Source organism: Staurois parvus, unplaced genomic scaffold (genome assembly GCF_062004578.1).
Source record: "Staurois parvus isolate SC_StPar_1 unplaced genomic scaffold, SC_StPar_1.0 ptg002062l, whole genome shotgun sequence".
Lineage (NCBI taxonomy): Eukaryota > Metazoa > Chordata > Amphibia > Anura > Ranidae > Staurois > Staurois parvus.
Genome location: NW_028319858.1, coordinates 150,781 through 175,908, shown reverse-complemented (window position 1 = coordinate 175,908; position 25,128 = coordinate 150,781). Strand labels below are relative to the sequence as shown.

Here is a 25,128-nt window from a genome sequence, read left to right as displayed (position 1 = left end):
TTAAGAATTTTTTTTTTTTTAATCATACTGAGAATTTCCAGCGTGATGGAGAGCCTGCGTGCGTAGCATGCGTGACCGTGGCGTGTCTATCACGTGTTGGGTGTCGTGGAAGGATTTTACATTCCGTGGTCACATGGAGTCCATCAAGCCGACCGTTTCCAGAATCTTTTTTTGAATTGGGGGTTCCAAGCTCCGCCCACCGATGCTGATTGGTTGATCTTCTTCCTCTTCTCCGGGGAAGGAGGGGCCGCTGACAACGATCGCACCGTCCAGGGATGGGGGTGGGGTTGGGGGTGTGCCCATGATGACCTGGGCTCACTGGAAGTGTCCAAAGTCAATGAACTCTGGAGGAGCAGCAGGAGGGAACGCAGCGCCAGAAAGGGGGCGGGTCATTCAGCAAATGCGATTTTTCTTCGTTTGGAGGTTCTGATCGATTTTATTTCAATTTTTTTTTCTTTTTGTTGGAAATCTTGAGTTGCGCTTTATAGACGGGTTCCCCCTCCCCCGCCATGACACCTCACTTGGGGGTGTTCCTGGAACCCTGCGGGGATTCGGTCCTGAACGTCGCCTCCCTGCGTTCCGTCGTCTGCTCGCCACCCGCCGTCGCTGAGCGCGGTCTGGGGGATATCGGCGTGGAGGCGGAGCTCAGACCCTCGAAGAGGAAATATTCCGCGTTGCTGTAACTGCCGCAACAGATGCTGGCGGGACGTCGTCTGGAACAATAAAGACAATTCAAATAAAAAAAGAGGCAACTGTTTGTTCTTTCCTCGGAGTTCCCCTTGAAGGTCAGAATTATACCCGACCCCCCCCCCATATTATCCAGAAGGGGAGGTGCTCTGTAGTCCTGTCCTGGGGGGGGCAACAATTCTCCACCATCAGGGCCACAGCTGGACTATCATGTGCCCAAAGAGTCAAGGCCAGCTACTTGCACCCCCCCCCCCCCCGAAAAAAAGGCTACTTTACCCCTCCCCCGTACCCTCCTCCCCCTCAAATTTTCCACCCTAGCAAAAAGTCCTCTCCCCCCAAATCCCCCCTCCTAGCACAAACCCCCCCATTCCCCCCCAACAAATTCCCCCCCAAGCCCCCCTCCCAACACAAATCCCTCCAATCTCGTCTTCTAGCACAACCCCCCCCCAGCACAATCCCTCCCCCTCAACAGAAATCCCCCCCCCCCCCAATCCCACTGCCCTAGTGCAGATTCCCCCTCTGTCCCTTCCAAACATAATTCCCTCCCCCATCCCCTCCCCCAACCCCTCCTCTATCACAAATCCCCCCCCTACTACACAACCCACCCCAATTCCCTCTCCCATCATAACCCCCCCAAATCCCCCCTCCCCCAAGTCCCTCCTCCCAACACAAATCCCCCCAATCTCTTCTAGCACAATCCCCCCCTAACAGAAATCCCCCCCCTGGGGGGGTCAATGTGTTGGGCTCAGTTCTCACAATTTACATTTCAGCCATTTCTGCATTGCGTTTTGCATCGTGTTTTTGCCGCGTTTTGCAACTTTTAATGCGTTCTTGAAACATTTCTGATGCATTTTTGCCATGTTTTTAATGTGTTTTTGATGCATTTTTGCCGCTTTTTTTTTTTTTGCAAAAATGCATAAAAAAACATAAAAAAACCTCCCTCCATGCTTTTCTGCAGCGTTTCCATTGAAGTCTAAAGAACCAAAAACACAACTTTTTTGCGTTCCATAAAAGTCCCCGCCCCTTTCCAAACAACGCCCCGGGGTGAAAACGCGGAGATGCGGTCCCGTAGGGAACGGAACGGTCTGTACGGGGTTTCTGCAAAACGCTGTGAATCGCGGGTTGAATAAAAAAGTAAAAAAAAAACAAAAAACGCATCTCAGCGCATGTAGAAACGTAACGCAACGCAGAATTCTCGTGCGGAAGAAAAGAATTGGGAACGCCATGTCTGGTGTTTGTGTTGTATTTTCGGACGACTTCTGTACTGAATACATGAAAATTGTTCGATCCGATGTGGTACCAGAAAATGTCCGCGCTCGTCCCTTCGGATGTTGTCGCAGGAATTGTCGTGGTCGGCTCTCAAAAGCTGCGCACTAACGATCGATGATCGGTCCTCGTATGGAAATTTACGTACGATTTTCTGTGTGTACGCAGTTTTCTCCCCCCCCCCAGAAGATTTACCCCCCCTTCCCCTCCAGAGAATTCCCTTCCCCCCCTCCGGAGGATTCCCTTCTCCCCCTCCAGAGGATTTCTCCCCCCTCCAGAAGATTCACGCCCCCTCCCCTTACGGAGGTTCTCCCCCCCTCTAGAGGATTTACCCCCTCCTCCAGAGGATTTCTCCCCCCCTCCAGAAGATTCACTCCCTCCAGAGGATTTAACCTCCCTCCCCCTCTGGATTTACCCCCTCCAGAGGATTTCTCCACCCTCCAGAGGATTTACCCCCCTCCAGAGGATTTCCCCCCCCTCCAAAGATTCACCCCCCCTCCCCCTCTGGAGCTCCCCCCCCTCCAGAAGATTCACCCCCCCCTCCCCCTCCGGAGCTTCCCCCCCTCCAGAGGATTTAACCTCCCTCTCCCTCTGGATTTACCCCCTCCAGAGGATTCACCCCCCTCCCCCTCCGGAGGTTCCCCCCCCTCCAGAACATTTAACCCCCCCTCCCCCTCCAGGGTTTCCCCCTCGAGAATTTCTCCCCCCCCTCCAGAGGATTTGCCCCCCTCCGGAGGATTTCTCCCCTCTCTGCCTCCAGACTGTGGGCGGGGTTTTAGGGTCATGTTACCACCATGATTCGCTGTGGCGGTGGTCACATGATCGGGAAAGGTCCCTATCGAAAGAGGAGATCGGGACCTTTCCGCCGGTGCCAAGGGGTTAATGACATCCCGCAACAGATCGCAAAACGCCATGCGGGTATGAACCCGGGCTCAGTGTTCTGATGAGGAAAGTTGCAGGGTCTGCATCCCTTTAGAAGTATTTCATGTGATACCAAAGGTTCAAAAAAAAAAAAAAAAAGAAACATGTCACACTTCCCAGCCCTGTAATGGTTTTGCACAGAGCAGCCCCCGATCCTCCTCTTCTCGGGCCCTGACCCCTCCCTCCAGCAAGCAGCTCTTGTGTGCTCGCTCCTGAGCCCACCAACCACTCCCTCCAATGGACAGGAGCCAATGTCCCAGCCAATGAGGAGAGAGAGAAGAGGAGGTAAGGGACCGCACAGGTAAGTAGAACACTTTGTTTGAACCAAAAAACAGCCCTTACTACCAGTTTAAGGTGCCCTCTCCTGCCTCGTCCCACCAACCGGTGACCACCATGCCCAGAGGTGGACTTTAATGGTGGCCATGTGAACCTGATGGCGTTTTGTTGCTCAACGGCATCTAAAAATGTAGATAGCAAATACTACCCCCCCCCAAAAAAAAAATCACAGGTTCAGGTGAAATTTGCCTTTTTGTGCCTCATCATCCACCCCAGTGTTTCCACCTGAAGGTCCGAAATTCCTCATCTACATTTGACTTGATATAGAACTATGTTCGATGTATTCCCCAGAAACAAATCAGGAAAAGCCCCGTGCCTGGAACCTCTTGTACAAATGTAAATATTTGAGCTTTATGACATCATCAGAGAGAGGGGCGTACCTGCCGGAACGTCTAGAGGGCCGCGATGCCGGAGAGTCACAAGGAGAACCAGGAGAACATGTTTTCTTGGTGGAATTTTCGATACCTGTGGATAAAAGGGAAACAGATGACATTCAGATTTGCTAAATTGCTACATTGTTTGCTGCCATCTCTATACACTGTATGGTCAAAAGGTACGTGACCTCCCCCCCCCCACGAGGTTGGAGGAGCCCAATTGTCTCCAATGCCTTTGAATGAAGGGGTATTACCAGGACCCTTCACTGGAGAAACCTGAGTAAATGATGGAGGTCAGGTGTCCCCATTGAAGGGTCCTGGTGATCCTCCATCATACAAAGACATTGGAGACAATTGTGGTCTTCGAGCCTTGTGGTAGCAGTTTGGTGAAGACCCTTTTCTGTTCCCCATAACTGTCCCCCGTGTACAAAGCCAGCTCCATAAAGACATGGAGGACCAGTTTGGTGAAGACCCTTTTCTGTCCCCCCATGACTGTCCCCCGTGTACAAAGCCAGCTCCTTAAAGACATGGATGACCAGTTTGGTGAAGACCCTTTTCTGTCCCCCCATGACTGTCCCCCGTGTACAAAGCCAGCTCCTTAAAGACATGGAGGACCAGTTTGGTGTGGAGGAACTCCAGTGTTCTGTACAGAGCCCTGACCTCAACCCTTCTTTTGGAAGACCTTTGGTATAAGGTCTTCCCCTCCAACATCAGTACATTTAACCCTATGGAACACCTCTGGCATGAGGTCTCCTCATCCCAAAGGTGCTCAAGTAGGTTTGAGGTCATGGAGGAACTTGAGAGTTCAGCACAGAGTCCCGACCTCAACCCTACGTTTGGAAGACCTTTGGAATCAGGTCTTCTCATCCAACATCAGGACCTACATTTAACCCCTCTGGCATGAGGTCTTCTCACCCCAAAGGTGCTCAAGTAGGTTTGAGGTCATGGAAGAACTCAAGAGTTCAGCACAGAGCCCCGACCTCAACCCTACGTTTGGAAGACCTTTGGAATCAGGTCTTCTCATCCAACATCAGGACCTGCCCTTAACCCTACAGAACCCCTCTGGGATGAGTTCTTCTCATCCCAAAGGTGATCAGTAGATGTAAGGTCATGGAGGAACTTGAGTGTCCTGGACAAAGCCCCGACCTCAACCGTACTGAACACCTTTGGGATGAATTGGAATGCCGATGGCGAGCCATGTCTTCTCATCCAACATCAGTACCTGACCTCACACAAGTTCTTACAGACACCCTCCAAAATCTTGTGGAAAGTCTTCAAAGAAAAGTGGATGATGGTATAGTAACAAAGGAGCAACTCTATTAATGACCATGGTAGGGGGAGAGGGGCAACGTCAATTTAATGGCCATGGGGGGAGGTGAGAAATTCCATATTAATGGGTATGGGAGGGCCTCTCCATATTAGTAGGAATGGGGCATGCAACAAGCTCAGATAGGTGTGATGGTTGGGTGTCCACCAACATTTGACCATAGAGTGTAGCAATTTAATACGGTATATTCTCGAGTATTCTTGCCTTTCTCAGCTTCTCTGTTGATCATACTGGGGCTCCTGTCTGGGTTCATTTTTGGATATTGGGTCACTCTTACTTTGCCTCTCAACGATCCCGTTTCTTCTCCACGTTGGGACAGAAACACTTGAAACTGATGATCAGTATTGCTGTTGGCTGGGAGCACCGACACACAACATTCGCCTAGAAACAGTTGAAATCAAATGAGACGACAAATACAAGTTGTTCGCCAACACACTATATTCCTGCATTGATCAAAGATTTGTGTATCCATAAGTCAAACCAAAACTCATACCAAAGGTTTCTCCACCATCCGTTGGTCGGATACTAAGAAGCAAATGTCCAGTAAATGTGTCTCCACCAACCAATGTTATCTGTGAGGAATACAAATCTTATGTAAGGTAAAACATACGGCTTCAGGTAGATGCACAATGAGGGCAAACGATTCTAGACACCTGACCACCAAACCCACATTGCTGTATATGGCCAGAAGTATGTAGTCACCAGTCCAAATGATGGAGTTCAGATGTCTCCAGTGAAGGCTCCTGGTACTCCATCATACAAAGACATTGTAGACAATTGTGCTCTCCCATCCTTGTGGTAACAGTTTGGTGAAGACCCTTATCTGTTCCCCCATGATTGTCCTCTGTGTACAAAGCCAGCTACATAAAGACATGGTTTGACCAGTTTGGTGTTGAGGAACTCGAGTGTCCTGCCCTGACCTCAACCCTACTTTTTGGAAGACTTTTGGTATAAGGTCTTCTCACCCAACATCAGTACCTGCCCTTACCCTATGGAACACCTTTTCTATGAGACCTGGCTCACAATCGGTGTTCCAATTCATTCCAAAGGTGCTCAGTAGCTTTGAGGTCATGGAGGAACTTTTGTGTCCTGCACAGTGCCCTGACCTCAACCCTACTTTTGGAATCTGGTCTTCTCATCCAACATCAGTACTTGCCCTCAATCCTACTGAACACTTTTGGGATCAAGTTTCCAATGGTGTTCAGTAATCTGAGGTCCTGGAGAAACTCAAGTGTCCTGCACAGAGCCGTGACCTCAAACCTGCTGAACACCATTGGGATGAATTAGGAAGAAATAATTGCAAGCAAGCTCCATAAAGACATGGTTTGACCAGTTTGGTGTGGAGGAACTCGTGTCCCCTGACTTCAAACCTACTGAGCACCTCTGGGATGAACTGGAATGCCGATTGTTAGCCAGGCCATTTTTTTTTAGTGCCCAACGTTGGGCCTGATGTGTTGATGCCAGGTTTTCTCATCCAACATCAGTACCTGACCTCAACCTGAATGCTCTTTTGGTGAATGGGCACAAATACCCACAGAGTGTCCTGCACAGAGCCCTGACGTCAACACTTCTGAACACCTTTGGGATGAATCAGGGAGAGCTAATTGCAAGCAAGCTCCATAAAGACACGGTTTGACCAGTTTTCTGTGGAGGAACTTTTGTGTCCCATGACTTCAAACCTACTGAACACCTTTGGGTTGAATTGGAATGCCAAGTGCAAGCCAGATCTTCTCATTCAACATCATGAACTCAGTTTGAATGCTCTTTTGGCGAATGTGCACAAGCCATAACCTCAACCCTACGGATCACTTTTGGGATAAATGGGAATGCCAATGGTGACCTAGGTCTTCTCATCCAACATCATGAGCTCTGACTTCAAACCTACTGAGCACCTTTGGGATTAACTGGAATGCCAATTGTTAGCAAGGCCATATTGTTAATGCCCAACCTGGTGCTTGATGTGTTGACGCCAGGTCTTCTCATCCGACAATAGTACCTGACCTCAACCTGAATGCTCTTTTGGTGAATGGGCACAAATACCCACAGTAGTGTCCTGCACAGAGCCCTGACGTTAGCACTTCTGAACACCTTTGGGATGAATCAGAGAGAGCTAATTGCAAGCAAGCTCCATTAAGACATGGCTTGACCAGTTTTCTGTGGAGGAACTTGTGTCCCATGACTTCAAACCTACTGAGCACCTTTGGGTTGAATTGGAATGCCAAGTGCAAGCCAGATCTTCTCATTCAACATCATGAACTCAGTTTGAATGCTCTTTTTGGCGAATGTGCACAAGCCATAACCTCAACCCTACAGATCACTTTTGGGATGAATGGGAATGCCAATGGTGACCTAGGTCTTCTCATCCAACATCAGAACCCGACCTCACAAATGGGCACAAATTCCTACAGACGTGGAAAATCTTCCCAGATGGGTGGAGGATGTTGTAGCCAAGGGGAGCAAAAAGGCGGACAACTCCATTGTAAAGGTCATGTGGGGAGGGGGGGCAATGCCATATTAATGACCATGGTTTTGGGATGGGATGCCCAACAAGCTCCTATAGGTGTGGTGTTCAGGTGTCCACCAACATTTACCCCCGTAGAGTATTATTCGCACTCTTTATTTCTCACCTCGGGTAAGTCCTGCTCTGACCATCCCAGCTTGACAAAGGCAGATCCCTCCGTACTGTGGGCACTATTCACATTACTCTGTAGACCATCTACAATATTCCAGGAAAGAGAAGAAAAGTAAGCGAGCAAATGAAAAGATACGAGGGGGGCCTTCGGTATTTTGAACGAGATCTCTGCAGCTCATAATTCCACTTCTACTCGGTATGATGTGCAAAAAAAACCACAGGAACAGGATTGAACCCCACGCCCAACCCTACCATATACTTCCCTTCGATACCTAGGAGCCAAAAGAAATGCCCTGTACTTCCAGGTATGGAGCGCGTGACTCATACCATGTGACACGGCTGGGCCAATCATCGTTTTCATCATTGTCCATGGCCATGTCAAACTATGGCTCCAATCAGCAGAGTCATGAGCGTTTGCCGATTTGTAGGCTGTAGCTGTGACTGAAGGGTTGGTTGGACCTCTGCAGCAAGGCCTCTGCTTCCACACAGGGCATGGTGGTCCTTCCCTGCAGCATAGTGCGGGGCAAAGGATTTTCTTCTCTCGGTGGGGCTGCTTTTCAGGAGACTGTGAACTTACGGGATTGATATACAGCATTTCCTCTGTAATGACCTCCATGGGGCACTTGGAGGAGCTATGAGGACCAGCGATATATAACCAATCGCTAATAATAATCAATAAAGACCAGACCGGGGTTGTCACCCATCACTGGTCTATCCAAAAAAAAAAAAGTCCTCTTTTTGGTCATCTAGGGCAGTGGTCTCCAAACTGCGATATGGGGGCCAGATGCGGCCCTTTGCATCTCTTTATCTGGCCCTTGGGCACTATTACATAGTCCACTGACACCAACAATGGGGCATAATTCCTGTCATGGACACCAATAATGGGCACTATTCCTCCCACAGACACCTATGAAAGGGCACAGTTCCTTCTACTGACACCAATAATGAGGCATAATTATTTTCATTGATACCAACAATGGGACACTATTCCTCCCACTGATACCAATGATGGGGCACTATTCCTCCCACTGACACCAATGATGGGGCACTATTCCTCCCACTGACACCAATGATGGGACACTATTCCTCCCACTGACACCAATGATGGGGCACTATTCCTCCCACTGACACCAATGATGGGGCACTATTCCTTCCACTGACACCAATGATGGGGCACTATTCCTCCCACAGACACCTATGAAAGGGCACAGTTCCTTCTACTGACATTAATAATGAGGCACTATTCCTCCCACTGACACCAATGATGGGGCACTATTCCTCCCACTGACACCAATGATGGGGCACTATTCCTCCCACTGATACCAATGATGGGGCACTATTCCTCCCACTGACACCAATGATGGGGCACTATTCCTCCCACTGACACCAATGATGGGGCACTATTCCTCCCACTGACACCAATGATGGGGCACTATTCCTCCCACTGACACCAATGATGGGGCACTATTCCTTCCACTGACACCAATGATGGGGCACTATTCCTCCCACAGACACCTATGAAAGGGCACAGTTCCTTCTACTGACACCAATAATGAGGCATAATTATTTTCATTGATACCAACAATGGGACACTATTCCTCCCACTGATACCAATGATGGGGCACTATTCCTCCCACTGACACCAATGATGGGGCACTATTCCTCCCACTGACACCAATGATGGGGCACTATTCCTCCCACTGACACCAATGATGGGGCACTATTCCCCCCACTGATACCAATGATGAGGCACTATTCCTCCCACTGACACCAATGATGGGGCACTATTCCTCCCACTGACACCAATGATGGGGCACTATTCCTCCCACTGACACCAATGATGGGGCACTATTCCTCCCACTGACACCAATGATGGGGCACTATTCCTCCCACTGACACCAATGATGGGGCACTATTCCTCCCACTGACACCAATGATGGGGCACTATTCCTCCCACTGACACCAATTTCTACTCCCATTGGCCATAGCCCGGCCCCCCTAAACTCTCAAGGGCAGTAAACTAGCCCTTCGTTTTAAAAACTTTGGAGACCCCAGATCTAGGGTACATTTAAAGGGTCATGTAGCCCGCCTCCTTCCCCCACCTTCTCCAGGCACAAAGGGGTCTGAACCCCGAATGGCCAGGACTGAGCAGGACCGGAACCTTCTTACCCTTCAGGCACAGAGACTTGAACTCTACACACGCTCTGGAGCGGCTCGGGGTTTTCACGATGGACTCGATGTGCAGAAATCTCAGCGTGTACCTGCAATCTGGGAACGAATACAGAACACGGAAATGAAGGCAGGAAACTAGAGGGGAGCGATTCACATGAATGGGGAACGATTCCCTCCGAGCCTCACCTCTCTGGGACATAAAATTCAGGCCGATCTCAAACGTGGCAAAAACCGGAGCGTGGTCGCTGCTCACAATATCATCGGTGCAACCTACGAAGAGAAGGAAACAGATATATTCGATGTGCAAATGATCGAACATTCACCCGGCCTTCACGAATAATCCCCGTAATGTGTCCAGTAGGTGCATTTCCTTTGGCAATCAGCGCCATCTAATGGCCGTAATGTGATATTTCCCAGAAATGTCTCCATCGGGAAAATACTACATTATGGCCACTGGATGACGCTGTTGGCGATAGGAAATGCACAGGAGGACCAGTGGTACCCAGGGGCGGACTGACCATTTGCCCGAGGGCCCGGGGTCAGTGGGGATGAGATGCCCCTGGTACCTTTTTCATAGGCTGTTTTGTGTTTGGGCAAGGACACAGGGGCCCCATGACCCCCTATTGCCCGGGGGCCCCATGAGTTGTCAGTCCGCCCCTGGTGGTACCCCCTTATCCATGGCCCTATGTGTGGGGGCTCATGTGTGGGGCAGGCATGTTGGTTCTCACCGTATGAGGTGCATTTAACCTCAGTGTCCGGGTAACATGTCCATAGGATTCGATCGCTCCACGATGGTGCAGCTAGACGAGTCTAGAAGAAAATGCAACATAAAGCAACTCTGAAGATAATGGAGGCCAAGCATCATATAATATAGATTTACATCGATCAAAACACACCCCTGACCATCACACCTATATGAGCTCGTCGGAAATCCCATTCCAAAACCATGACCATTAAAATGCAGTTGCTCCCCTCCCCCCATGGCCATTGTGAGGTCAGGTACTGATGTTGGATGAGAAGACCTGGCTCATGAATCAAGCCCCACATCAGGCACCCAAAAAATATGGGTTCCAATTCATCTCGAAGGTGTTCAGTAGGGTTAGGGGCAGAAATTGATGTTGGGTGAGAAGACCTTATACCAAAGGTCTTCCAAAGTAGGGTTGAGGTCAGGGCTGTGTGCAGGACACGAGTTCCTCCATGACCTCAAACCTACTGAGCATCTTTGGGGTGAGAACTCATACCAAAAGTGTTCTGTAGGGTTATGGGCAGGTACAGATGTTGGGTGAGAAGACCTTATACCAAAGGTCTTTCAAAAGTAGGGTTGAGGTCAGGGCTCTGCACAGGATGCTCAGGTTTCTCCAGGACCTCAAACCTACTGATCACCTTTGGGATGAGAAAACCTCATACCAAAGGTATTCCATAGGGTTAGGGGTAGGTATGGATGTTGGGTGGGAAGATCTAGGGTCTTTCAAAAGTAGGTTTGAGGTCAGGGCTCTGTGCAGCATGCTCAGGTTCTTCCAGGGCATCATACCTACTGAATAACTTTGGGATGAGAAAACTTCATACAAAAGGTGTTCCATAGGGTTAAAGGCAGGTACAGATGTTGGGTGAGAAGACCAAAAGCCTTTCAAAAGTAGGGTTGAGGTCAGGGCTCTGTGCAGGACGCTCAGGTTCCTCCAGGGCCTCAAACCTACTGATCACCTTTGGAATGAGAAAACTGATGTTGGGTGAGAAGACCAAAAGTCTTTCAAAAGCAGGCTTGAGGTCAGGGCTCTGTGTTGGACACTTGAGTTCCTCCAAACCATAAGTTTATGGAGCTGGCTTTGTAAATAAGGGACAGTCGTGGTGGAACAGAAAAAAGTCTTCACCATACTGTTACCACAAGGTTGAAAGACCTCAATTGTCTACAATGTCTTTGTACGATGAAACATTTACTGGGAACACCTGAACTCCATCAACTGGAGGGAGCACATCATTTTGGCCATAAATCCAGTAGTAGTTGGTCACATTCAACTGGACTTGTTCTGTAATGTAAGCTTTCGTAGCTTCTGCACAGTTCTAATGAGTGTCAGGAAGATACCCAAACAATCCTTTTCTTGGACAATCAACATCTGTCTATGGAGGAGGTGGTTGGATGAAGGTGTTGGTGCTATCTGTGTGGGTATAAATGTTGAGGTGTCTTCCTGACACTCATTAGAACTGAAGAGGTATCTTGGAGGAGCTACAAAACATCTTCAACATTCCAGGACAAGTCCAGGTGAATGCGACCAACTACTACTATTTACATCAGCCATTCTCAACCAGGGTTCCTCAAGAGGTTTCTAGAGTTGTTGCTGACTGACCTCTCATCTGATGGTGCCTAGATAGTTCCGGGTCCAAAGCCTTTTGGCAGAGCCAGCAGCATGACACCAATGATCATTTTAGCTGTCTGAAAGGGTGGCACAAGGAGGGATTTCTTCCCTGACCATTAAAGTCAAAGCATTTTTCTCACTGACCCCCAATAACTTAAGTCTCAAGGAAGCAATGCCAAAATGAATCATTATTTCAAGGGTTCCTGCGGAGTAAAGGACGGTTTACACCACAACCAGGATGAACGAGAACCCTCACGAACATGAGTGGTCACAACAGAGCTAGTAGTAGTTGGTCACATTCAGCTGCACTTGTCCTGGAATGTTGAAGATGTTTTGTAGCTCCTCCAAGATAACTCTTCAGTTCTAATGAGTGTCAGGAAGTCACCCCAACATTTATACCCACACAGATAGCACCAACACCTTCGTCCAACCACCATGGGATGCCAGAAGACAGATGTTGATGGTCAAAGAAAAGGGTTGTTTTGGTATCTTCCTGACATTCCTCAGAACTGTGCAGAAGCTAATGACTGTCAGAAGGCAACCCCAAAATTTATACCCACACAGATAGCACCCATACCTTCGTCCAACCACCATGGGATACCAGAAGACAGATGTTGATGGTCCAAGAAAAGGGTTGTTTGGGTATCTTCCTGACACTCCTCAGAACTGTGCAGAAGCTAATGACTGTCAGAAGGCAACCCCAAAATTTATACCCACACAGATAGCACCCATACCTTCGTCCAACCACCATGGGATACCAGAAGACAGATGTTGATGGTCCAAGAAAAGGGTTGTTTGGGTATCTTCCTGACATTCCTCAGAACTATGCAGAAGCTAATGACTGCCAGAAGTCACCCCAACATTTATACCCACACAGATAGCACCCATACCTTCGTCCAACCACCATGGGATGTCCAAGATGGTCCAAGAAAAGGGTTGTTTGAGTATCTTCCTGACATTCCTCAGAACTATGCAGAAGCTAATGACTGCCAGAAGTCACCCCAACATTTGTACCCACACAGATAGCACCCATACCTTCGTCCAACCACCATGGGATGCCAGAAGACAGATGTTGATGGTCCAAGAATAGGGTTGTTTGAGTATCTTCCTGACACTCCTCAGAACTGTGCAGAAGCTAATGACTGTCAGAAGGACATATGGAATATCTTCCTGACATTCAATAAACCTGAAGAAGTGGATTGGAGAAGCTACAAATTGTCTGACGGATGGTGGCCAACTACTACAAGATATACCATGACTGGGATCAACGAGACCTTCAAAGACCTTGAAGTTTGTATGACAAGACAGACATGGACAACATTCTCTGAACACGATGTACAAATGGATCTCACTCCGCCGGTCTTGGCCTTTTGCAGATCGTATCATTTTTCTCACTGACCCCCAATAACTTAAGTCTCAAGGAAGCAATGCCAAAATGAATCATTATTTCAAGGGTTCCTGCGGAGTAAAGGACGGTTTACACCATGACCAGGATGAACGAGAACCCTCACGAACATGAGTGATCACAACAGAGCTAGTAATAGTTGGTCACATTCTGCTGGACTTGTCCTGGAATGATGAAGATGTTTTGTAGCTCCTCCAAGATACCTCTTCAGTTCTAATGAGTGTCAGAAGTCACCCCAACATTTATACCCACACAGATAGCACCAACACCTTCATCCAACCACCAAGGGATGCCAGAAGACAGATGTTGATGGTCCAAGAAAAGGGTTGTTTGGGTATCTTCCTGACACTCCTCAGAGCTGTGCAGAAGCTAATGACTGTCAGAAGGACATATGGGGTATCTTCCCGACATTCCTTAAAACGTGGATTGGAGAAGCTACAAAACGTCTGATGGATGGTGACCAACTTCTACTGGGATCAACGAGACCTTCAAAGACCTTGAAGTTTGTATGACAAGACAGACATGGACAACGTTCTCTGAACACGATGTATGAATGGATCTCACTCCTCCAGTCTTGGCCTTTTGCAGATCGTATGTGCGAGAACCTCTTTCGTAGCGGCACGTTGGAGGAAAGGTGATTGGCTCCTCTTCTGTAAATAAAGATCCACAGTGAAGACACACATCGATACGTTGTAACACGAACATTTACTAAAACGCAACTTCCGCTGCGTACGCAGGATATGGAAAATACGCGGGGAGGCAGGAGGGCGCAGTATAAGGGGGGGCAGGAGGGCGCAGAATGGGGGGAGGCAGGAGGGTGCAGAAAGGGGGGAGGCAGGAAGGCGCAGTATGGGGGGGGAGGTAAGAGGGTGCAGAATAGGGGGAGGCAGGAGGGTGCAGTACGGGGGGGAGGCAGGAGGGTGCAGTATGGGGGTTGGCAGGAGGACGCAGTATGGGGGGAGGAAGGAGGGTGCAGTACAGGGGGGAGTCAGGAGAGCACAGTACAGGGGGGGTCAGGAGGGCACAGTACAGGGGGAGTCAGGAGAGCACAGTACAGGGGGGATCAGGAGGGCACAGTACAGGGGGGGTCAGGAGGGCACAGTATAGGGAGGAGTCAGGAGGGGACAGTACAGGGGGGGTCAGGAGGGCACAGTACAGGGGGGGTCAGGAGGGCACAGTACAGGCGGGGAGTCAGGAGGGCACAGTACAGGGGGAGTCAGGAGGGCACAGTACAGGTGGGGTCAGGAGGGCACAGTACAGGTGGGGTCAGGAGGGCACAGTACAGGGGGAGTCAGGAGGGTACAGTACGGGGGGAGTCAGGAGGGGACAGTACGGGGGGAGTCAGGAGGGGACAGTACAGGGGGGGTCAGGAGGGTACAGTACAGGGGGGAGTCAGGAGGGCACAGTACAGGGGGGAGTCAGGAGGGAACAGTACAGGGGGGGTCAAGAGGGTACAGTACGGGGGGAGTCAGGAGGGCTTAGTACAGGGGGATCAGGAGGGCACAGTGCAGGGGGGGTCAGGAGGATGTAAGCAGCCCCCCCTCCATGTGTTTCTGATGTACAGAGAACGGCATGCCAAAGCGCAGTACACAGTACACAGCACACAGCATGCTGGGAAATGCTGAGCGACTTACTGAATCCCAGGAAGACTTTCTTCTTCTCCCTCTCCTGGTTCAGCTGATCGACAGGAAGGAGAAGCTGCTGCTGCCCGCTGTACACGCACTGCAGAATGTCCTGTGTGGGGGGGAGGGGAGGGATCAATCAACGGATTTCTGGCAGGATCAGCAGATCATTTTTTTAGCACCTGCAGCACTTTGAACCTCTACATGGCGAGCGCGCCCTAACGCCCGCATCCCGCGCAATCGTGTCTGCAGTGCGCCAATGTTCTGCGCTCCGAGCGCTCTCGCTGCACGCTGACCTCTCCTGATTGGACGAGGTTCACACCTTTGCAGTCTGCGTTTCATCCCTTTCTGCACGGCGTTTTGCGTTGCATTTTGCGATTTTGCACTCGTGTTTTTTTATTGAAATTTTGCAGTAAAAAAAAAAAAAGGACGACCTTATACACAGAGGCTTCACATGCACTTGCGTTTTTGATGCGTTTTACGGTTTCTTTCTTGTTGCTAGGCAAATTTAAAATGCAAAACGCAGCAAAACCACATTAAAAACGCACGACATGCTTTCCATTGAAGTCTATAGGCCGGGTTCACACTGATGCCGAGCAGCACATCGCATGCGATTCGCACGGGAACCGCACCGCATTCCTGGGAAATCACATGCGAATTCTGTGCGGTGCGATCGGAGCTTTGTATGGCTCAAATCGCACCAAAACTGCAACAGAAATATGCAGGACCCTTTTTTTGGTCGGCACCAGAATCGGATCGGATGGAATTCACACTGGTAATCGAATCGCAATCATTTCACACATCGCACTGCGTTTTGTGAAATGATTTCGGGGTGTTGTTATCTGAACATACACACCCGCAGTGGTTCGCATGAAGGGGGTGCGAATCTGATGCTGTGCGGAAATCGCACAGAAAATGCTACAAATTCTCACAGGAAACAGCAAATTCCCACAGAAAACGCAGCAAATTCCCACAGAAAACAGCAAATTTGTACAGAAAACGCAGCAAATTCACACAGAAAATGCAGCAAATTCGCACAGAAAACGCAGCAAATTCGCACAAAAAACGCAGTAAATTCACACAGAAAACGTTGCAAATTCGCACAGAAAACGCAGCAAATTCACACAGAAAACGCAGCAAATTTGCACAGAAAATGTTGCAAATTCTCGCTGAAAATACAGCAAATTTGCACAAAAAACGCAGCAAATTTGCGCAGAAAACGCAGAAATCTGCACAGAAAATGCAGCAAATTTGCACAGAAAACACAGCAAATTCACACAGAAAATGTTGCAAATTCTCACAGAAAACACAGCAAATTCACACCAAAAACGCAGCATATTCTCACAGAAAACACAGCAAATTCACACCAAAAACGCAGCAAATTCGCACAGAAAACGCAGCAAATTCGCACAAAAATCGCAGCAAATTCGCACAAAAAACGCAGCAAATTCACACAGAAAACGCAGCAAATTCGCACAGAAAACAGCAAATTCGCACAGAAAACGTTGCAAATTCTCGCTGAAAATACAGCAAATTTGCACAAAAAACACAGCAAATTTGCACAGAAAACGCAGAAATCTGCACAGAAAATGCAGCAAATTTGCACAGAAAATGTTGCAAATTCTCACAGAAAACACAGCAAATTCACACCAAAAACGCAGCAAATTCTCACAGAAAACACAGCAAATTCACACCAAAAACGCAGCAAATTCGCATAGAAAACGCAGCAAATTTGCACAAAAAACGTTGCAAATTCGCACAGAAAACGCAGCAAATTCGCGCCAAAAACGCAGCAAATTCACACCAAAAACGCAGCAAATTCGCACAGACCTGAGATTTCAGGTGAGATTTTTTTATGCGATTTCAGGTAAGATTTGCAAATTGAAATCGTACCTGAAATCGCATCTAATGAATGTGAACTGTCAGTGTGAGATTTGCTGCGGAGCAATTTCTAAAGTCGTCCTCGTGTGACTTTTTCTGCGTTTTTTTGCGATTTCACAGACGTAGAATAGAAATGGAGTCACGCGGTGCCCGCTTGCTCCCGAGCTGTGTGTCTATGGAGTCCCGCGGTGCCCGCTTGCTCCCGAGCTGTGTGTCTATGGAGTCCCGCGGTGTCCGCTCGCTCCCGAGCTGTGTGTCTATGGAGCCACGCGGTGTCCGCTCGCTCCCGAGCTGTGTGTCTATGGAGTCACGCGGTGTCCGCTCGCTCCCGAGCTGTGTGTCTATGGAGTCACGCGGTGTCCGCTCGCTCCCGAGCTGTGTGTCTATGGAGTCATGCGGTGTGTGCTCGCTCCCGAGCTGTGTGTCTATGGAGTCACGCGGTGTCCGCTCGCTCCCGAGCTGTGTGTCTATGGAGTCACGCGGTGTGTGCTCGCTCCCGAGCTGTGTGTCTGTGGCCCCGCACAGGAATCGTCGGCTCCTACCTGCACCGGCATCTCCAGCTTGTAGTTCAAGTCTCCCGCCCAGAACAGGTAGGAGAGTCGCAGAGGGAGCTGGAAACCGCGCAACGCCTCGTCTCCAAGGAGCAGCCCTCGCAGGATCTCCCCGAAACTCTGATTCCTCCTGAAAAGAGACGACCAGTGAGAACAGCGCCACCCCCAGGACTGAACGGAACTACAGTGAGCCCTATGATCCGTCCCAGAGATCACATGGTACAGGGCCATTCACAGCAGCCTTGTACCATGTGACAAGCTGTGACCAATCACAGCTCACACAGCATTTCTCAGCGGCTGCAGGAATGAGGAGTGATTGCTTTTACAGCATGACAGGGTAAAAAAAAAATCCTGATCATCCCCCACAAGTGGTACAGTGTCATTATCGTGGGTGGGGTATGTAAAAAAAAAAAATACATACATGAATAAAACATTTTACATAAAAAAAAAATGCAATTTAAAAATTTTTTAAAATTATATTTTTTTTTTTTTTACTAGATTAATAGATTTTTCTTTTGGCCTAGATTAATGAAAAAAGATTATTTATTTGCAAAATTTTACAAAACAAATTTTGTTTTTTAAATTTTAGGTGTTTTTTTTCATTTAGATAATACATTTTTTTTTAAAAACCCACAAGTAGTACAGTGTCAGTATGGTGAAAGTGTACTGCTAGGGTGGCAGTATGTAAAAAAAAAATGTTACATAGTAAAAATGTAATTTTGAAAAATTGGTTATTTTTTTTTCTAAAAAAGGTAGAAGAATAGATTTTTGCCTGGATTTATGAAGAAAGATTGTTTATTAGCAAAATTTTACAAAAACAATGTTTTTCTTTTCAAAATTTTTGGTCGCTTTTTCATTTATACAACAAAAAAATAAAAACCCACAACTGGTATAGTGTCAGTACATACTACACTAGGGTGGTGGTATGTAAAAAAATAAATGCATACATGAATAAAAAATGTTAAATACAATAAAAAAATTTTTAAAATGATATATTTTTCTATATAATGATTTGGAATATTTTTTTTACCAAAAAATGTAGCAGAATAGATTTTGTCCTAGATTTATGAAGAAAGATTATTTGCAAAATTTTACAACGAAAAATAGTTTTTTTCAAAATTTTTGGTCTTTTTTTTATTTTTATAACAAAAAATAAAAAAGTAGTAAAAAAATACATAAATCAATAAATGTCACATAAAATAAAAATGTAATTTAAAAAATTGTTTAAAACTATATATTTTTTTAATATACTGATTTGGGGGGGGGGGGGGTTTACCAAAAAAGGTAGCAGACAAGATTTTGGCCTAGATCTATGAAGAAAAATTATTTGCAAAACTTTACAAAAAAAATTTAAGAAAAATTTTGGTCTTTTTTTCATTAATTTAAAATAAATTAAAAAAACACAACTAGTACAATGTCAGTATGGTGACACGGTACTGTTAGGGTGGTGGTATGTAAAAAAAATTAATACATATGAATAAAACACGTTACATAAAATAAAAAAATTTTAAAATTATATATTTTTCTATATTGTTATTTGGGTTATTTTTTTTTACCAAAAAATGTAGTAGAATAGATTTTGGCCTAGATTTATGAATTTTTTTTTTAAATTTTCAAAATTTTCAGTCTTTTATGTAAAAAAAAATAAAAAACCCACAAGTAGTAAAAAAAATACATAAATCAATAAATGTCACATAAAATAAAAATGTAATTTAAAAATTTGTTTAAAATTACATATTTTTTCTATATACTGATTTGGGTTCTTTTATCCTACCAAAAAAGGTAGCAGAATCGATTTTGGCCTAGATCTATGAAGAAAGATTATTTGCAAAATTTTCCAAAAAACATATTTTTTTAAGAAAAATGTTGGTCTTTTTTTCATTTATGTAACAAAATATAACAAAAAGTAGTAAAAAAAAAAAAACATAAATCAATAAATGTTACATAAACTAAAAATGTAATTTAATACTTTTTTTTTAAATTATATATTTTTTCTATAAAATGATTTGGGTTATTTTTTTACAAAAAAAGTAGCAGAATCGATTTTGGCCTAGATCTATGAAGAAAGATTATTTGCCAAAATTTACAAAAAAATATTTTTTAAAAAAATGTTTTGGTCTTTTTTTATTTATATAACAAAAAATAAAAAAACCAACAAGTAGTAAAAAAACACATAAATTAATAAATGTCACATAAAATAAAAATGTAATTTAAAAAATTGTTTAAAATTATATATTTTTTCTATATAATGATTTGGGTTATTTTTTTTACCAATAAATGTAGCAGAATAGATTTTTTCCTAGATTTATGAAGAAAGATTATTTGCAAAATGTTACAAAAAAAAATTTTTTTTTCAAAATTTTCAGTCTTTTTTTCATTTATATAAGAAAAAAATAAAAACACAACTAATACAGTGTCAGCATGGTAACACTGCACTGTTAGGGTGGTGGTATGTAAAAAAAATAAATACATAAATAAAAAATTATTTTCAAAATTTTCTGTCTTTTTTCATTTATATAACAAAAAATAAAAAAAACCCAAGCAGTATAGTGTCACCTAGGGTGTTAGAATGTAAAAAAAAATCAATACATGTTACAAAAAATAAAAATATAATTTAAAAAATTGTTTAAAATTATATATTTTTTCTGTATACTGATTTGGATTTTTTTTCTACCAAAAAAGGTAGCAGAATAGATTTTGGCCTAGATCTATGAAGAAAGATTATTTGCCAAGTTTTAAAAAAATATATTTTTTTAAGAAAAATGTTGGTCATTTTTTCATTTATATAAAAAAAAATAAAAAAAACCCCCACAAGTAGTACAGTGTCAGTATGGTGACAATGTACTGTTAGGGGGTTGGTGTGTAAAAAAAATAAATATATACATGAATAAAAAATGTTACATAAAATAAAAAAAGTTTAAAATTATACCTTTTTCTATATAATTATTTAGGGTTTTTTTTATAACATTTATTGATTTATGTATTTTTTTTTACTACTTGTGGGTTTTTTATTTGTTGTTACATAAATGAAAAAAGACTGAAATGTTTTTTTTTTTATTTTTTTTTATATATTTTGGCATTTTTATTTTATGTAACATTTATTGATTTTTTTTTATTTACATACTAACACCCTAGCAGTACAGCGTCACTATGCTGACACTATACTACTTGTGGTTTTTTTGTTATATAAATGAAAAAAAGACTAAAAATTTTGAAAAAAAAAATTTTTTTGTAAAATTTTGCAAATAATCTTTCTTCATAAATCTAGGACAAAATCTATTCTGCTACATTTTTTGGTAAACAAATAACCCAAATCATTATATGGAAAAAATATAATTTGAAACTATTTTTTAAATTACATTTTTATTTTATGTGATATTTATTGATTTATGTATTTTTTTTACTACTTGCAGGGTTTTTTTTTGTTATATAAATGAAAAAAAGACTGAAAAATTTGAAAAAAAATTATTTTTTTTTGTGAAATTTTGCAAATAAACTTTCTTCATAAATCTAAGATATAATCTATTCTGCTACATTTTTTGGTAAAAAAAACCCTAAATAATTATATAGAAAAAGATATAATTTTAAACTTTTTTTATTTTATGTAACATTTTTTATTCATGTATATATTTATTTTTTTTACACACCAACCCCCTAACAGTACATTGTCACCATACTGACACTGTACTACTTGTGGGGTTTTTTTTTATTTTTTTTTATATAAATGAAAAAATGACCAACATTTTTCTTAAAAAAATATATTTTTTTAAAACTTGGCAAATAATCTTCAAAGAATACATACATGAATAAAAAATTTTACATAAAAAAAATGTAATTTAAAAAATTGTTTAAAATTATATATTTTTTCTATATAATGATTTGGGTTAATTTTTTTTTTTTTTTACTAGATTAATAGATTTTTCTTTTGGCCTAGATTAATGAAAAAAGATTATTTATTTGCAAAATTTTACAAAACAAATTTTTTTTTTTAAATTTTAGGTCTTTTTTTTCAATTAGATAATAAAAAAATTTTTAAAAACCCACAAGTAGTACAGTGTCAGTATGGTGAAAGTGTACTGCTAGGGTGGCAGTATGTAAAAAAATTAAATAAAATAAAAAATGTTACATAAAGTAAAAATTTCATATAAAAAAATTGTTTAAAATTATATATTTTTTCTATATAATGATTTGGGTTATTTTTTTTTTTTTTACTAAAAAAAGGTAGAAGAATAGATTTTGGCCTAGATTAATGAAAAAAGATTATTTATTTGCAAAATTTTACAAAACAAATTTTGTTTTTTAAATTTTAGGTCTTTTTTTCAACCCACAAGAAGTACAGTGTCAGTATGGTGAAACTGTACTGCTAGGGTAGCAGTATGTAAAAAAAAAAAAAAAATGTTACATATTAAAAATGTAATTTAAAAAAATTGTTTAAAATTATATATTTTTTTCTATATAATGATTTTTTTTTTTTTTACTATAAAAGGTAGAAGAATAGATTTTTGCCTAGATTTATGAAGAAAGATTATTTATTTGCAAAATTTTACAAGACAAATTTTGTTTTTTAAATTTTAGGTCTTTTTTTCATTTAGATAATAAAAAAATTTAAAAAACCCACAAGTAGTACAGTGTCAGTATGCTGAAAGTGTACTGCTAGGGTGGCAGTATGTAAAAAAAAAATTAAAAAAAAAAATGTTACATAGTAAAAATGTAATTTTGAAAAATTGGTTATTTTTTTTTACTAAAAAAGGTAGAAGAATAGATTTTTGCCTGGATTTATGAAGAAAGATTATTTATTAGCAAAATTTTACAAAAACATTGTTTTTCTTTTCAAAATTTTTGGTCGCTTTTTCATTTATACAACAAAAAATAAAAACCCACAACTGGTATAGTGTCAGTACATACTACACTAGGGTGGTGGTATGTAAAAAAATAAATGCATACATGAATAAAAAATGTTAAATACAATAAAAAATTGTTTAAAATGATATATTTTTCTATATAATGATTTGGAATATTTTTTCTACCAAAAAATGTAGCAGAATAGATTTTGTCCTAGATTTATGAAGAAAGATTATTTGCAAAATTTTACAACAAAAAATAGTTTTTTTAGTCTTTTTTTTATTTTTATAACAAAAAATAAAAAAAAACTACAAAAGTGGGTACCTAAAATACCTAAATCAATAAATGTCACATAAAATAAAAATGTAATTAAAAAATATTGTTTAAAACAATTTTTTTTTATATACTGATTTGGGTTTTTTTTTCCACCAAAAAAGGTAGCAGAATAGATTTTGGCCTAGATCTATGAAGAAAATTATTTGCAAAATTTTACAAAAAAATATTTTTTTAGAAAAATTTGGTCTTTTTTTCATTTATTTAAAATAAATTAAAAAAACACAACTAGTACAATGTCAGTATGGTGACACGGTACTGTTAGGGTGGTGGTATGTAAAAAAAATTAATACATATGAATAAAAAATGTTACATAAAATAAAAAATTGTTTAAAATTATATATTTTTCTATATTGTTATTTGGGTTATTTTTTTTTTTTACCAAAAAATGTAGCAGAATAGATGTTGGCCTAGATTTATGAAGAAAGATTATTTGCAAAATTTTACAAAAAAAAATTATTTTTTTTTCAGAATTTTCGTTCTTTTTTTCTTTTTATTTCCTCTCTGATGCCCCCCTCACCACCTGCCCCCTGGACCCTATCCCCTCACAACTCCTACGACCCCCCCTCCCCCTCCATCCTACGCTCCCTCACCCACATCTTCAATCTCTCCCTCTCCTCCGACACTTTCCCCTCCCCCCTGAAACATGCACACATCACCCCCATACTTAAGAAGCCCTCCCTGGACCCCAATGACCCGAACAACCTCAGACCCATCTCCCTGCTCTATTCACATCCAAACTCCTTGAGCGCCTCGTCTACACCCGCCTGAGCGCCCACCTCAACGACAACAACCTCCTCGATCCCCTACAGTCCGGCTTCCGTCCCCTACACTCCACAAAAACCCCCCTACACCCCAACGAAACCGCCCTACACTCCACCGAAACTGCCTTACTCAAACTCTCCAACGACCTGCTAACCGCCAAAGCTAATGGCCACTACTCAGTGCTCCTACTCCTTGACCTCTCTGCCAATCCCTCCACTGGCCTCCACTCAGTGTCCTCCATCCCTCTCTGCCAATCCCTCCACCGGCCTCCATTCAGTGTCCTCCACCCCTCTCTGCCAATCCCTCCACTGGCCTCCATTCAGTGTCCTCCACCCCTCTCTGCCAATCCCTCCACTGGCCTCCATTCAGTGTCCTCCACCCCCCTCTGCCAATCTCTCCACTTGCCTCCACTCAGTGTCCTCCACCCCCCTCTGCCAATCCCTCCACTGGCCTCCATTCAGTGTCCTCCACCCCCCTCTGCCAATCCCTCCACCGGCCTCCACTCAGTGCCCTCCACCCCTCTCTGCCAATCCCTCCAGGTCCTGATCTTGAATGAGAAGACCTTATACAAAAGGTCTTCCAAAAGTAGGGTTGAGGTCAGGGCTCTGTATAGGACACTGGAGTTCCTCCACACCAAACTGGTCCTCCATGTCTTTATGGAGTTGGCTTTGTACACGGGGGGACAGTCATGGGGGGACAGTCATGGGGGCAGTCATGGGGGGACAGAAAAGGGTCTTCACCAAACTGTTACCACAAGGCTGGAAGAGCACAACTGTCTCCAATGTCTTTGTATGATGGAGTATTACCGGGACCCATCACTGGAGACACCTGAACTCCATCATTAGGAGATGGGTCACGTACATCTGGCCATGCAGGTAGGACCACAGAGATGAACCTTCACACATATTAACACCCGAGCTTCAGGCTGCAGTTCGGTTTTGTATTTTTTTTTACTCGTTCTGATAATTACATATGTAAAAAGGGGACCAGGACGGGTTCTCACCTTGCCATCAGGACTGGTCTTCTTGAAGACTCTAAAAGAAAATAATCGATAAACAATAAAACGATGAGTGAGCCAATCTGGAATTTGTATGTGTGGACGATCTTCACGTTTCATGAGTCTGTGCCTACTGCTAGAAGGTTGAGGATGTTGGTGACACAAGGAACGGTTTACTATCCAGGGACTACGAAGCGTATATAGACAGGAAGTGGTGTAGATCTAATGTAAGGGCCACCTGGGTAACCCGTGTGTACTGTCCTCAGGGGTGCAGACGGGGTGCCCATCGTGAATCAAGGTCTTTAGACAATCCCCATGTCCGGGATCGCTCACACCACGATGCATGCACTCTAACACGTGCGTTTTCAAACGTTCTCAGTTTGCTGCCAATGTACCTCAACCCATGAATAAATAGGTCCCACTCGGGCTCGGTTCACACTTGGGATCCGACTTGTGGGACCCTCAAATCTCATGACATGTGAGACCCCCAAGTCGCATGATGTGAAATCCCATGTTAGTCAATGAGAGTCGTCTCTGAAGTCGCTTTAGTAAAGGTTCCTGAGCCACTTGGAGGCGACTTCCATCCCACTTGTGCCCATAGACTTTATTGGAAGTCGCCTCCGAGTCGCCTCCTCCATCTATATCGATGTGATTTGGATCCGACAT

General features: G+C 43.5%; 1 protein-coding gene across 1 annotated transcript; it reads right to left on the bottom strand.

The window, feature by feature from the left end:
- Positions 1–25,128, bottom strand: LOC149432890 (phosphatidylinositol 3,4,5-trisphosphate 5-phosphatase 2-like). Its single transcript, XM_089664833.1, has 13 exons — positions 24,948–25,128; positions 24,469–24,499; positions 17,517–17,655; positions 15,106–15,205; positions 14,036–14,121; positions 10,444–10,525; positions 9,902–9,985; positions 9,713–9,811; positions 7,539–7,627; positions 5,405–5,483; positions 5,070–5,292; positions 1,553–1,579; positions 1–719 (listed from the first exon to the last, which is right to left on the bottom strand). The coding sequence occupies exons 1-13, from the start codon at positions 25,126–25,128 to the stop codon at positions 518–520; spliced, it is 1,422 nt and encodes a 473-aa protein (XP_089520959.1). The 3' UTR covers positions 1–517.